We start from the raw sequence: 15,204 nt of genomic DNA, 5'->3' as shown, positions 1-15,204 counted from the left end.
AAGCATTTACTTGACGTTAAATACATCGCGCAGTCTCAAACAATTAGTTTATTCCTGGTTATCCTTACCGCAGTTAAAGACAGGTTAGCAGGATTCAAGGCTCTTCCACTGCATACTGCATTGTTGGCATCACCTCTTCCCTGAAACGACATACGTAACTTAATGTTCATTAAACAGTTGGTAAAGATGTAAATAAGATTGTTTACAGAAACGTCTTAAACCTAATGCTTTATATCAAAAATTGTATGTGTAGTTTACATCAAACAAACAAAACATAACATTTATGACATAGAAACAACAATTTCAACATAGCCTTGTAAACATTTCCACCATAGCCTAGCAAACTTTTCCACAGTGCTTTACAAAAACTAAACAAAATTAAACTGTGAACTCTCCCATTCCAATAATCCACTTCGATAAATTCACAGAAAAACATCGCCGATGTAAAACATTGTCAAAATAAAAATCATACAACTGCCAGAACTGACCTTAATACTGACAGGATACAGAAGATAATTGAATTCCTTGTCTTTTTCGGTTAGAGGGACGCTTATATGAAGTTTCACATCTTCTAAATCACTTTCACCTTGATTTGCAACCTAAATGAAGTATAAACGTCGTGTAAGTAAACCTATAATGAGATCCAAAACAAAAAATCAACTCAAAAGTTGACGGGCATTTATGTTAGGTAATATAATGCATGCAAATAGAGGTACGTCAGATGTCTGATTTAAGTCATAAAAGCATCATCAAAAAGTCATAGAAATCAAATGTATTGAGACAAGAAATTTAGAAATATTTTCAATGGCACCAAATAGCGAAGATAATTTTCTTTTTCATAGTTAGGAGGTGACCTCTAAAATGACTATATAACTAATTATTTCTTCGTTATACGGGATTATAGTTTTGAAAAGAATATTGGTGGAAGGGAAATTCATCTTCTCCTTACCTCGATGGTAATGGTTATTGGTGGTCCAATAGAAGAAATGTTCACAGAGCTATAGTCGTTGTCTATTATATTTAAATCAGGACCTTTTTCTGGATAGTTTAGTGACTTAGGAACAGTTGTGCTAAAAACACAAAGTTCATCTTTTAAATAAAATGTTTTAAAGTTTATTAGTTGGTAATATTGATAACAGTGGCGGATCTAGGGTACGTCAAAATATATAATATATTTGACCAAAGTCACTGCGTATCTGCAAAAAGGTTGTTTACGAGATGACCGATTTACGTGTATTTAAAAAGACAACGAGTGCAACGGTAGCTAAGTTACATCGATATCCAATGATTAGCTTGTAAAGAAACTTCTTTAGAATTCACAATACTCCTTAAGTTTTCAGACACAGCAGTCTTCTTAGTGAAATGCAACTTAACCAAACTTAAAATAAAAGCAGATAGTCCCACATACCCGGTAATTTCTAGTCTGACATTGCGCTTGACAATCATAGAAATGGTGGCGTTGTTATTTTCATCATTAATCTCGCTTCCGCTTAGCCTAAAACAAAGTAAAAACATAAGAAAGAAATAAAATGACATGTAATGTTAAGAATTAACATCACAAAAGCACATAACGCATTGATTGTATGAAAGAGTTTGCTAAATTCGAGGCTAAATTACAAAGATCGATAACCATCTAAAACAATGAAAGATCTCTTTCATTGCTTATTTATATACGTTACTGTACAAACACAACACCAAGCAGGAGAAGCGAACAACACTGTTCAAAAAAACCTATGTTATCATCAGGATTGAATAGATCAATCTCGTGGATCCACGTTTTTGTAAAGAATTATATTTCTCAAGAATTCTAATATTCAGAAAATTATATTCCTCGAGGATCAGTTATAATGAGGTTAATGTAATTGATCATATGTAACAAAAAATATTAGTTGTACGCACGGTTCAACGTAGCGTTTATAAAGCCACAAGAAGCATGTAACTTTAACAAATACTCCGTCTTATATGGCAAATAACCAATTAAAATATAAAGAAAACAGACTTACGCGTTCACCCTAACAAAAATTTCCAGATTCTTTTTTTTACCAACTACAGCGGTGGTCGAGTATGTAATTTCCAGTGTCACCTGTCAAAAAAATCTAAAGATGAACTACTTTACGCTCACATAGTTTATATCAGTTGTAAAACTTCTCAATTGAAAAAATACGCCGGTCGTGCATGTGCTACGCGCATGTGCGCCGAAAAAGTAAGCAGATCTTCTCCTGATCTTCTTTCCCGCAAGCGCCCCATTACGAAACCAGGGTCTGAAAATCGCTTCAAAAAAACAGGTACGCACTGCGTACACGTGGTTAGGCTAAGCCACGTATTCAAGTTCGAGTGTGTATGAGCAATATAAAATGATTTTAAATCTTGAAAAGAATGGTGGTTAAAAGTATTAATGTGATAAAGAACACTTGACATTAAAAAGTTAGAATAGCGTTTTCCAGTAGTAGTGGAAAACGCTACTATAAAACGTGTCGTTTCACCCATGCTGAATTTCTAAATGAAAGACATCACTTAACATCCAAGGCTGCTCCATTCCCCTGAACCTTTTTAGTTCAACCCCTTATTTTTATATTTGCACTTTTTCCCATCACTCTCCAGCCCATTTTATCTTGTCAACTCCATTTTACCATTCCTTACATAACATCAGATCTTAACAATAATCTGAAACCTTTAACTATGTAATGTATTAAAACTCATTTGCATTTTTGGTTTGTAGTTGCAGTATTTTCTAAATGATATTTTAATAGGAGATTTTTGTCGACAATTCTGTCCCGATTTGAGCTTAAGTTTTACCTTTGAATGCGGAGGAATTGTAAATATAAGTTTTATTGTAGTTATAGGCTATAGCTCATATTTGGACTCTATTATATATATAATTCACTGTCATTTTTTATGTTTAGTCGAACCAATAAAAACTTGAAAGAAAAACATATTTAGCTTTGCATTTTCCTGACTAGAGCATTGCGAGATACACAAATTGTGTACAAATATGGCGAATAAAGTCTTTTGCATAAGTCGCCGAAACGAGAAATATTAGATGTTTGTGATCTTCTGCAAAGCTTATACTTGTAAAATATCTTTAGCTGCTGAGTGTTAAATTCAAACTTTAATCAGTAAAATAGAGAGCGGAGTATACGCTAAAACGCAACCGTTTTGGTAATTAACGAAAATATATAGTGTATGCTACATCCTGAAGAAACATAGAGATCAATAATATGGACGTCAGTTGGCCTAAAGGTCGGATGTCTTTTGCGTAATAAAATAGTGAACAGCGCATGTGCGTGGCAACCCATAATAATATGCCTGTTCTTAAAAAGCCTCAATGATTCACAACTACTTCATACGAAACCCAAATGGCTAACCTTTTGATTTGGATTAAGGGGTCCTTGAAGTTGAAACAAATCGTAATCAGGTCTACTTAGTGTTGCATCTGGCACAATTCTAAAAGATCTCTATAAAATTGACAGAGAAAAATTCACAATGTCTACAAACAAATCGTTATCGTTCATTAATACATAGTTTATTAACAAAAATACTGAAACAATAACTTACATCGGATACATCGAAATCTTCATATTGTAATGACGGGTCATGAGTTAATGCAATGGTAGGATTGTACGCAACTTCGCCAGAACTGCTGAGTTCAACAGTCACTTTTCTGGAATTGGTTTCACCAATAATTATTTCATTTTCATCAACACTAAACAAAAAAAGTTACACACCAAATCAATTCAATCCAGTTAATACAAATAATGTAGCTGCTGCACACTAAAGTTAAGATATATGAGACAATGTTAGTGATGACAATATAACAACGATTCGCTACGAGCCTACGACAGTTGAAAATTTTGCTTAAACATATGTATTTAGTACAAATACATAAAATTAGTTAAAATACACAATAAAACTATTCAATGTTGACAAAGCTAAAAAAAGTGAACGAAAAACGTTTTCAAATGTATTTTGTTGTTGCTCCTTTTTGAACTTGTCTTTCAATACCTATTCAAGTATTTCAAACCAAACATGTTTTCTTTCAATGAGCTCAGAATGATTGATGGTCGCTCGGTATATCACCAAAAAAACTGGAAGCTACGAGCGACCGACGCTTCCCGAGTATTTGAGCCCTTTTCGACAATCTCCCCAGCGTGTAGTAAGTAGTTTTTAAATAATTTTGTTAAAATTTCTTTTGTTTTGAAAAACCAAAGAAAATCTAACACGCATAGTCGCGCAAATCTAAAAGTGCAAGTAAAGAATAAACGAAAATGTTACCTTATTGTCGTTTTGAGATCATAATTGCATTCGTTGTCAGTACAATTCACAATAATGGTAGCCTACAAACAGGTTTCTCAGTACAATCAACAATTCACAATAATGGTAGCCTACAAACAGGTTTTCTCAGTCTAATTAACGACAATGGTAGCCCAAAAACAGGTGGTCTCAGAAACAATTCACGATAATAGCGAGTTTTAGTTTAGCGTCTGCGGCAAACGATAAACCTCAACTACCTGCTTGCCGTTGAGGTTTGCCGTTTCGAAAAAACTTGAATATAGTTTGGCGTTTTGCATTTGTCTTTTATAATTTGCATTGTCAGGAGCTAGATTTCATGTTTTGTTATACGTTTGTCGATGAAAAGACATATTCGTGATGTATACTCACATAAAATAATTACATTGGGCCATAAACGTCACTTGGTGTATTAGTAGTAAAAAGCTTGCCGTACATCACCTACCGCAAGAAGTGCTTCATGCCGTTAAAACCTGAACCGCAACGTAAACTGCAAAGACTTGATCACGTGACATTTGCATTTTGTCGTCAACGCCAAACTAAAACTTTCTATTGGTAGCCTACATACAGGTGTTCATAGAACAATTCGCAAAAATGATACCCGGCAAATAGTTCGGCAGTTACATTGCGTAGTGATAACTTCACTCTTTCAATGTGCGATTCGCCAATGAAATGCTAATTGTTTTACAAGGAATTACTTTGCCATAAAACTGGTTATAAAACAACAAATAATGGCAAAAATTAGTTACGAAAGAATTTCATAAACCTGTTAATAAATCTGTGTAAATTTGCTCTGAACTTTTCACGGACAAATGTTTTAAATTTCCATAAAATCGGAATATTTAAGAAAAATTTAATCAGAAAATTATATTAATCCCTAGTACTACTAACAAAACTACTTTACAAACAGAAACTCTTCCTTACAAAAGTAGTAAGTCATATTCCAAATTATTCCTACCTGTTCCGTTCTAACAGAGCCTTTACTTGTATCCAAAACTGGACATAAAGTCGTATTTTCGCAGTTTGGTGGTAAAATTAGACTGTAATTTATTTTGAAACCGATGCTGTTGGCTCCAAGCCTCAATCGGTCCACAAGATTCTTTTCCTACAAATTCACAAAATGTAAGAAAGAATTTTAACGTACACAATGAAAAGAATTAGAAGTACTGCGATCGAACGTTTTGAAGCGACTATATGGGGTGGATGAAGCTGTTAGTATTTAAGCTTGAAAAAAAAGCCACCTTCACATTAATTTCCCATTAAACCGTTTGTATAAAACGTAGTTTTTTTCAAGATTTCGATTGATGAAGTTAACATTACTTCATTTGAGAAAGACTAAATGATTTTCTGTTGCAAGAACTTTGAAATACACGAAAAGCGCGTGAAAAGCAAAGTACTTGTGAGTCATGTAGTATTTTACAACGATATTTTGACATCCACATAAATTACATGATGTTAAAAGACAAAACAAAATATCAACAAACCCACGGCGACATTGAAATACATAAAACAGATCTCTGCAGCAAAACATATATGTTAATAGTTATAGGTAGAGTTTGAACACGTAAAATATTTTACGACACTTATTTGGCAAAACACTACATAAGGAATCAAAATTTGAATAATCTGAAAACAAGCTCATGGCATTTTGGTTCAAAGTATTTATTCGCTTGTAGAAACACACCAACAAAGAATCAATACGTAAGTGAAGTAACGTTAACAACCGTACAAAACCCTAATCCCCATACATGACTCCTAAAGTGACCTTAAAGTAAACACTTACTTTAAACTCCCTAACTTTGACCTTAACCCTAATAATAGTAGCCCCTTCAGAATAAAGTAGCCCTTTAACCATAATAGTAGCCCTAGTAGCCCTTAGCCCTCCCTTATCCTTACAAACCATCATATCACGACAGAAATATGACAATGACAATCTTAGCCAGCGTTCAGCATGAAAGCGACATTGGTGTTTGGTAAACAACTGTCTAGCCCAATAAGCACAACGACTAAGAAAGATATTGACTTACTTCAACATGAATCTGAGTGAATTCCACACACGACGTAACATTCTTGCCTGGAAGTTCTATTTTATCACGCTTGGAGTAAATTTTATTTTTTGATTCATTAAAATACACTCTCTTATTAAAATTTTGCAATGTTTGATAATCCAAATCGAACTGGTATTGAATTTCTAGGAAGAAAACAAACAGACTCAACTAAGTATGTCTTCTGAATGAAAAGATTTAGGTTTCTTTACGTAAACACAATGTACGTCAAAAAAATATTATTGCAATCCTCTCTTAACTTTTCAGTCTACAGCAACTTTCCACATACTCAACAGTGATTATTTATGAAAGAACAATAAACGCTTTTATGTTTTGACACAAGCTTGTGCAAAACCTATCTGCTTTTAGCCATATCGAAATTCCCTTTAATTTTACAAATTTTGAGGTTTGCAGCATAAAGTGTGATTTTCATAATATTATAACAACACAAAACCGTGACAAAAAGACAACGAATCTTTTAAAATAGGCATGTTTCGGAGAGCTTATGCTATCTTCGGTATATAAAAAAAATTATTATTCAAAGCAAGCAATATTAACGTAAATATACGTTTTAAAAGTAAAACTACTAAGCAACATGTTTATTTAAAGTTTACCAATGGGAGGTTCAATGTCCACCCGTTAGCTGAAAATCCAATCAAGTGAAAAAAGTTGCCTTCTGTCTTCATGCACTGTTGAGCATTGGTATTTGAAGTAAACCTGCCAAAATGGCTGCTTTGACATCATATTTTTACACAGTTGTGCCGACTAAATTTACATTTGTAGATAAAATGATAAATGCAGTGTACAGCTTTTGTGTTTCTGTTCAAAAAATGGAAGTTGTATATTCATATTATGTCAATAGTTGCGACTAGGGCCCTGTTCACACGATACCGGATTCGTTTGATACCGGATTACTTTTCGTACCGGATAGGCCTTGCGTTCACACGGCTCCGCTGCTATCCGATACGCTTTGTATCGTTTTTCCGGAGCAATTTGACTCCGCTGTGGAAGTAGTATGAAAACCAATCCGATACGTTCCGTTGTCGTGTGAACGCTCGAATCCGATACGTCCTACTTTGGCAACTAAGAAGTCCGTGCGATTTTTCAAAAATGAGAGCAAACATAGCGATACAAACTATGTTTTAAATGAATAATCCGCCAGCAAATATAATATATCTTCAACATGGCATGTTTAAGCTTTTAGCAATGTATTATCGCAGTGTGAAAAGCTTCTTTCTAGTATTATTGTAATGGCAACATATATTCGGTCGTATTTGGACTTTACACTCTTCCAGTCCTTGCGCCCATTCGTAAAAAACTTTAATACGCCTAAGAAAAAACTCTTCTTAGTTATCTGTCAAAAAAATTCTCATTTTCTTACGAAATATTTGAATTAGCAACCATCGTCGTTATCGCTTGCACGCACAAGTACTGGGGCGATATAAAAACTTATGTATCGTCTTACGAATCCGGCATCGTGTGAACAGAGTGCATTTTTCGTATTGGATTGCTCAGCGAATCCGGTACAAGACGAATCCGGTATCGTGTGAACAGGGCCTAGGTCTAAAAATATGACTAATCTCCTTCCATCTTTATGAATGATCACTATACACTTTCATAAACAATGAAGATCACAAAAGCATGCCAAAACATGTCTATATTTTTAAAAGAATCGTGGTTTATTTGTATGATTTGCACAACAAACGGTTCTGTAAAAAATATTTTCGTTGATCTTATTACAATGATACAAATGTTGTAGCAAAAGGGAAACGAAATGTCAACAATACACAACAATACCTTCCATTCCGTATAACTACATATTTGATAGTTTTGAGCTTTATTTTCACTATTGTCACTGACATAAGTTGATTTCGATATTCTGTCATGCAATTCTCTTCGACCAAAAGCAATTACAATCATTTGAACAGAAACAGTTAATCATCTAAACTTCACCATGCATACGTACCATAAGGACCAGAGACACTTTTGCCGATGTATTGGAAACACACTGTAACATCCAAACTAAATAAAAAAAAAGCTTGTTACAACAACATCACAAGTGAACGGACTCTTATGTTCTGATTTCTCTCATAATATACCTTTCTCATTCTCCACAACCAACACTTCGTCTGGTCAAATTTTTATACTGACATACAATACCGCTCGCGTATTTGTTAACATACGGTACGCGTATGAAACGCGTATGATACGAAAAACATACGCGTATGATACGAGAATGATATATGTACGATACGAAAAGGATACGCGTATCACACGCAAAATTATGTTAACAAATACGCGAGCGGTACTGTATACGTTAACATTTCCCCTTGTTGGTTTCTGTCCCCGTTAAAATTTCCCATCATAAACAACTCTCGATGCTTACATCTCCCTTGATCGACAACTTCCACAAGTGACATCTCCCCCAGGCTCGTAACCAGAGGGATGCACTGGTTACACGAGTTGTAGTCTCATTTAAAACACATTAACCAAGTTAAGCCAGGTTTATTGTTTACACATCAAGAAAAATATAGAGAATATAATTCTTACCATTGTATAGAACTGTTGGGACAGAATACGGTATAATTTTCCACAAGTATCTCCTTCCTGCTTAAAGTCAATGAAACGTCCAAGTTCATTATTGGGCGAGTCCTTAGAAAGTAAATTAACAAAAAATTAGTGATTATTGGGCTACTTCAACTCGAAGTAAAATTTCGTTCTTAACCTGACGCCGACGAACACAAACAATTTAATTGGTGAGAAATAAAACTTTCAATAAAACGTCAGCAAAATTTTAAAAGTACATAACCACTCAAATTATTTCCTACATGCTCAAGCTTGTTCATTTCTGAAAGCATTAAATTCTGACATAATTAAAATTCCATACAAAATCACTTTCTCTAAATTCACGTAAATTCAAATGCAAGCATTTATACTAATAGTTAACTAACTTGTACCATACATTTATTCAAATTGTTTACGTAAACAGTAGAAGACTGATAATTTCATAAGTTCCTTATAGATTTTTGATAGCGTTAACTAATTTATTTAATTCGTTGCAATTGGTACTGCTCTATGATTAATCATCACATATCCAATTCAAAAAGAATAAGTGAAAATACCTCAGCAAAAGAACTCTATCACTTTTCCATGCTCCGACTGCAATATCTATAGAAAAATTCTTTTTTTGAGTTTAGGAAATCAAAACACAACGCTGGGTGAATCTAAATCATAGATAAATTCTTAATAGCTTTAATAGATTTTAGCTGAGTCGTTTTATAGTACAATCCATTTCAAAAGTGTTTCTTGTCATTGCTTGCAACATTTTACTGTTCTAAAATTTTTTTAAGGCCGTCGAAACGGAATTGACAATCGCTCCTAGCCCCCATGAATAGCGACAAAAAATACAGCTGTACTTCATGAAAACCTAAACATGCATCATTTGTTAAATTAAACCGTGAATGCTGCATAAATACTCATAAAAACTATAAAATTTATAGCTTCACTTTGTTCTTAACTTTTAAAACGTTTTTCTTTTCACTTAACAAAAACCATTTTTAAAAGTTTTGCATGTTCAAGTATTAGCTATTTTCATGTATTACTTCAAAAACATAAAATAACTTGATAATCATTCATGACAAGCGAAAATAATACGACGTGCTGTTGCTAAAACCTGGATATAGATCATTGTTAGTGTCAACCATAGCCGCAAGAGAGTATCCAAACTGCTGAAAATTAGGATAAAACTTCTTGACTGTTTCGGCCGTTATTTTCTAAAGAAAAAATTAAGTGTAGAGCTAACGATAGAAAGTATCAATTCACACAATCCCATAGAATTGACCTGATAATAATTACGATGCACGCAAAAATAATTGAGTGTAGTGTTGTGCAAACTTAGCCTCAATTTCCGGGGGACAGCAGTGTAATTATTAGCTAAGCACTAGTACTGTGCTACATCCGTTCGCTAAACTTAAAACTAAAGTTTTGGTTAGTATTTAAGTAAAGAATAAAATACGTTAAAAAACATTGACAGTAAAATCACAAACTTGGATATTGAAATTTATACAGTTAACAGTTTATGAAAAAACCCCGTCCAGATTGTTACTTGTTATAAAAGTTGTGGAAAAGCAACAAAACCATACCTGCTGATAATCGTTAAATATACCATCCCTACGTCCATGATAAATATATATGGCGCCATTGCCAAAACCATCTCCGTCAATATCTGGTTGATCTTGAGGTGCTCCAATAATGAAATCTGGTATAAGATAAAATCACAACAAGTGAGATCAAATCGATCATTAAACCGTTTTAAATAACTTTAAAAGTCACAAGTAGCTTTGTGATTAGTGTTTTAGCATGGCTATATGTATACAAGTTGAAAAGTAAAACAAAGAAATTTCACACGAAAAAACATCCACAATTTCTTAGTTCTTGTTGTCTTTAACAACTTATAATCGACATCATGCTATTAACCTGCACAACAAAAAACAAATAATCAACCGCATTTAATTGTAAATATACCTAAAATCCCATCATTATTAAGATCTCCTGCGCGTGTTATGGACCATCCAAATCTTGCCCCCATAGTGTTACTGCCCGTAAACCAGGATCTTGTCGCGTTTTCTCATTAGGAGAAAGTTCAAGGATTCGATTCTAGAAAATATAAATGTTAATGAACTCCAGCTTCACATTATTTTGAATTTTAGATACTTTAGCACAGTACATATTTTCCCTTGGTTTTGAATTCGCGCACCAAGTGGACTTATACTCGTGCAGAACATTTCTTATGTTTTGTCTTTTTTACTACAGTTAAATTATGCTGTACTTAAAACTTGTCATTACAAAGTTGTATAAATTATATAGCACAGAATTTTGCGTGAAACTTAGCCAAACTTTTCACCGCCCAATGTAGGCACAATTTTTCCTTAACTGTTTCATGCTTGTAAGACATAAGGTTCAAGAATCCAGCAAATACTAAATGAGTATAAAATAGTGAACAGTAATTTACCTGAGTTAGTACACTAAGATATACGTAAACACGACCTTCATCACCTCTGTCGCTGAAGAATGGGGCTCCAACTAATAGATCAGAAAAACTATATCAAGGCAAAAAAACAAATTAATAAAAACAAATTGGTCCGCTTCATGATCACCGATGCACTCAGATTCATGAATGTCATAAATCACGTGTATGATTCACCCAATCACTAGAGTTACTGGAAAACAAAGCAAGCTAAATTTTCCATGACATGAAGTATCAAATTCTTATAACTGTGAATTAAGGAGTATAAAGTTAGCCATTTCTATTATGATTTATTATTATATGGCAAGCGTCACTTCAGGCTAAATGGCGCGCTTTGATTGGCTCAGAAACATTTTTGCCGGTCCATTATTTTCTCGCAATCGACTACGGTCCAAAAGACGTAATTTTACAGTAAAATGTAAAGAAATTTCAAACAGCAAAACGCAAAATAAACGAAACAAAAAAAAAACATTTACGAATGTGATTCGAAGGAAAAACATTTGCAAAGCAGTTAAACTATCCAGACAATAAAATTTGAAACGATTTATTTTCTATGAACGAAAACTATAAAAGTGAAAGCCAACCGGTAAAAAAACAGCAAGGACGAGAAAGAAAGCAAGCTTCGTTTCAGGTCAAATAATGCCATATAATAAACCTTTTAATAACCTCGCTTTCTCGGTCTTTACTGAGAAATATCGGACCTCTGTCTTTTTGTACAAACCTCGCTCTACGGGCTCGGTCTGTACAAAAACACCTCGGTCCGATATTTCTCTGTAAAGACTTCGCGCTCGGTTATTAAAAGCTTAATAGTCAACAATCATCTACTTCCTTTAATTTGAGCTCTCACACACTTGAAACACGCAAAAACATTTCGTATAAGAAATGAATGAAAAAGCAAAGCTAGAATACATACAAAATTATTTTTTCTCATGCTTTAAAGCAAAATACGCGAGCAGTATTGATCCTTTATGCTAAAAATAATTTACCCATCAGCGTTTACATCAATTCCACAAACGGAAGCTCCAAAGAAGATAAACTCATTTCTCTAAAAAACAAAATAACTCATAAGACAGTGACGCGATGATCTCAAAACATCTCGTGCGCAATGCTCATAACATAAAAATATCAACTTTATGTACAATTCGATGAGCACTTTGCTTGAATAAGCTACAACTTGATAAAAGTACAACCTCGTAGTTATCTGTATAAAGAACTGATCTTTCAAACTATTTAATAACAGTGGAACTGTAACTTTATATATTTCTTGTTGTAGCTCACAACTGTACATTAACAGTAAAACTATAGCTACCGAATTACTTTAATTAGACCACAGTCACGTGACACACCCCTATCCTCTATTTCCCACTCTTAGTTATTGAAAAATCACTAAGAACTCAATCTCTTGATGAAATCATAACAAAATGAAAACGCCAATTAAGCTTTATTTGTTGATAAAGGCATTGAAAGTTACAAATGTCAAAATAAAAATAGTCAATTGCTTCGTCTTAAAATTTTCATCAAATTATAGTCATGTGTTACAATTTTTGTTTTTCAACTTATGTATTTACTGGATTGGGTATTTTAATAAATAGAAAAATCTTTTCAAGATATTGAATCATGTGTTGCGGGATTAGCATGCACTAGTAAGTTTGCATGAAAAATTAACTAGCTTCTAGCCTGTTTTCAGCCCCTCTCTTATAATCCCCACTTAAAAGGTAAACCTTCGGCTAACTCCAACAATTTTTTGTTTCGCTTTTTAACAAATCAAGTTCTGTTGTATATAATTTCATCCGAGGTAAATGCACTATTTAAACATACGCTAATCAACTAACTATACTTACTTCTTGGACTTTTTTTGGTGGAGAAATAAAAACCAGAACGGAGTCCAAATTTTCACGATAAACTCTAACCTGTTATAACAGTGAAATATAGTAATTTTGTAGTAAATACGATACTCCCATTGTTCAAAAAGTAGATGTGTAGTACACAATTTACATTAAATCATCTATAAATAATGTGTGTATAAGTAACTACTACCATGAGAAAATCAACATAGTGTATCAAAAATTCCTGAAAATTTTATGAAATGTTCAGAAAGCTATCATTTCATCAAAATTTCTAAATTTTTAAATTTTCTAACTTTTCTACGTGCACCCTGTATACCTGTGCAAACGAAACTAATGAAAAATAAAAATCTAGACTACCCAGAGATGAAAGTAATGTTTAATGATTTAATTGTCAACGCTTCCCTTGCCAAACGTGAAATGTAATCCTTATATAACTTATAAATTGCAGCATATCAGAATTACATTCATTATAAAAAAAATGGGAAAAATAAGAGCCCCGCACGTTGACAATTATAAAAAATTCAAACAAACAAACCTTTCCTGAATATTCGAATCTTGGGTACCCAGATGCAATTGCTAAACAAAAAAATATGAATTGCATGATCATTTCTGATTCGAATTCAAACTTTTGAATCCTAAACTGGCCACAACAATTTCTTGCAAATTTGAGATCTATTTATAGCATTTGTTATAACATTTTGTTGTTGTAAGCAAGATTACTAATGAAGATATTTTTGTGTGTATTTACAAACCTACAGACAACAGAGAAAACTCGCATATGAAGTCACCAAAACAAAACATAGGAATGCCAAGCGTACATGCATTTTACGTAAATATATTATTGTTCAGTTGAGAAGGAAATAAAATGGTTTTAATAGTGATTGTGAATTCCGACTATTTAAAATGAATAAATCAGACCACAAAATTTCGGAGTTGACGGAGATAGAAACGTTCGCAAGACAAATATTTGCTCACATTTTCAAGAGAATAGGATTTTAAGAAACGAGATTTGTTTGTGCAAGGATTGAACTTTGTCCGCTCGGCTTAAACTATTCAGTCATAATTGCGATTTAATACCTCACAGCATGTATTTTTATCTTCTATTTCAAAAACCTGCCGGTCAAAATTGATTTTCTTTAGTTTGGCATTATATAAAAGTAATTTTGTCCTTACTTTCTCATACAAACAGCGTGTGTAACTGTTTCCAAAATATACCAAGATCCCAAAGCGGCAACGACAACATCAAAAACTATACCTTTATGTTTTACTAAGTTAAGAGAGCAATAAGTTGCCATACCTTCTTGATTTAACGCGAAAAAATTCCCGGTGGTGACTGAGTAACCTAGATAACATTATTTAAAAATTAATAACTCTGATGAAAAAAAAATCATCAGACTTTTCTCATAAATGATGGACAGGACACAAACGATTCTAAATTTCAAATCTGGGATCCAAGCCGTAAAAAACAGTTACGCAAAGACACAGCCCAAAAGCAAAGTACTTTAAGATCTTTCCCGAAAGTCGACTTATAAACTGGTTGAATAAGAAAAATAACAGGACCAAAAAAAACACAATACCTACCATTGTAAAAATTTCCATCTTCTGGAGGAAACGGTGCCCACGTATAGCTAAATCTCGGTGCTTCAAAGCCAACGTTTCCTTAAAAAAAACAGTTTTCAATAAGTGTAGAAACAAAGAAATTAAGAAATGACAATGTTTTCTTCCAGTCATGTGATTCTGTTCACGTGAAAAATAACACAGCAAAGTAAACGAGCCATTCAAATTAAGCAGATTCAACCGACAAAACTGGTGCTTAAGTTTATGTGGTTAGAGTTGAATTTCATATTACTTGTTTCGGTTGAAACCCTATAAATGCTATAATGAATACTATTGGTCAAATGACGATATTTCGTCGGTGTTCCTGAACGGTGAATTTTGAAACGTACAATGATCATTGAGGAGATGGTTGTTTGCTATAAAACCTTACAAATTTAATAAA

The 15,204-nt window shown here is 33.4% G+C and overlaps 1 protein-coding gene across 1 annotated transcript; it reads right to left on the bottom strand.

Moving 5' to 3' along the window:
• Window positions 1-493: 493 nt before the first annotated feature.
• LOC124440219 (integrin alpha-4-like) lies at window positions 494-10,927 on the bottom strand. The gene is made up of 14 exons (XM_046990544.1): window positions 10,857-10,927; window positions 10,475-10,590; window positions 10,006-10,105; window positions 9,455-9,500; window positions 8,883-8,984; window positions 8,299-8,354; window positions 6,315-6,478; window positions 5,246-5,392; window positions 4,273-4,334; window positions 3,556-3,703; window positions 3,366-3,455; window positions 2,004-2,083; window positions 1,409-1,495; window positions 494-599 (listed from the first exon to the last, which is right to left on the bottom strand). The coding sequence occupies exons 1-14, from the start codon at window positions 10,918-10,920 to the stop codon at window positions 572-574; spliced, it is 1,290 nt and encodes a 429-aa protein (XP_046846500.1). The 5' UTR covers window positions 10,921-10,927; the 3' UTR covers window positions 494-571.
• Between the last annotated feature and the right edge of the window lie 4,277 nt (window positions 10,928-15,204).

The sequence above is a fragment of the Xenia sp. Carnegie-2017 genome, unplaced genomic scaffold (assembly GCF_021976095.1).
Source record: "Xenia sp. Carnegie-2017 unplaced genomic scaffold, XeniaSp_v1 HiC_scaffold_2, whole genome shotgun sequence".
Taxonomy (NCBI): domain Eukaryota; kingdom Metazoa; phylum Cnidaria; class Anthozoa; order Malacalcyonacea; family Xeniidae; genus Xenia; species Xenia sp. Carnegie-2017.
This window is presented reverse-complemented; position numbering and strand designations above follow the sequence as displayed.

What these genes read in the sequence shown, in the direction of transcription:
- LOC124440219 (XM_046990544.1), bottom strand. Translation starts at nt 10,920, where the DNA reads ATGGGGGCAAGATTTGGATGGTCCATAACACGCGCAGGAGATCTTAAT. An exon ending in CCCAACAGTTCTATACAATG is followed by an intron (nt 8,355 to 8,882) that starts GTAAGAATTATA and finishes TTTTTTATTTAG; the next exon opens with TTTGGATGTTACAGTGTGTT. An exon ending in CCCTTAATCCAAATCAAAAG is followed by an intron (nt 2,084 to 3,365) that starts GTTAGCCATTTG and finishes TTTTTTTGACAG; the next exon opens with GTGACACTGGAAATTACATA.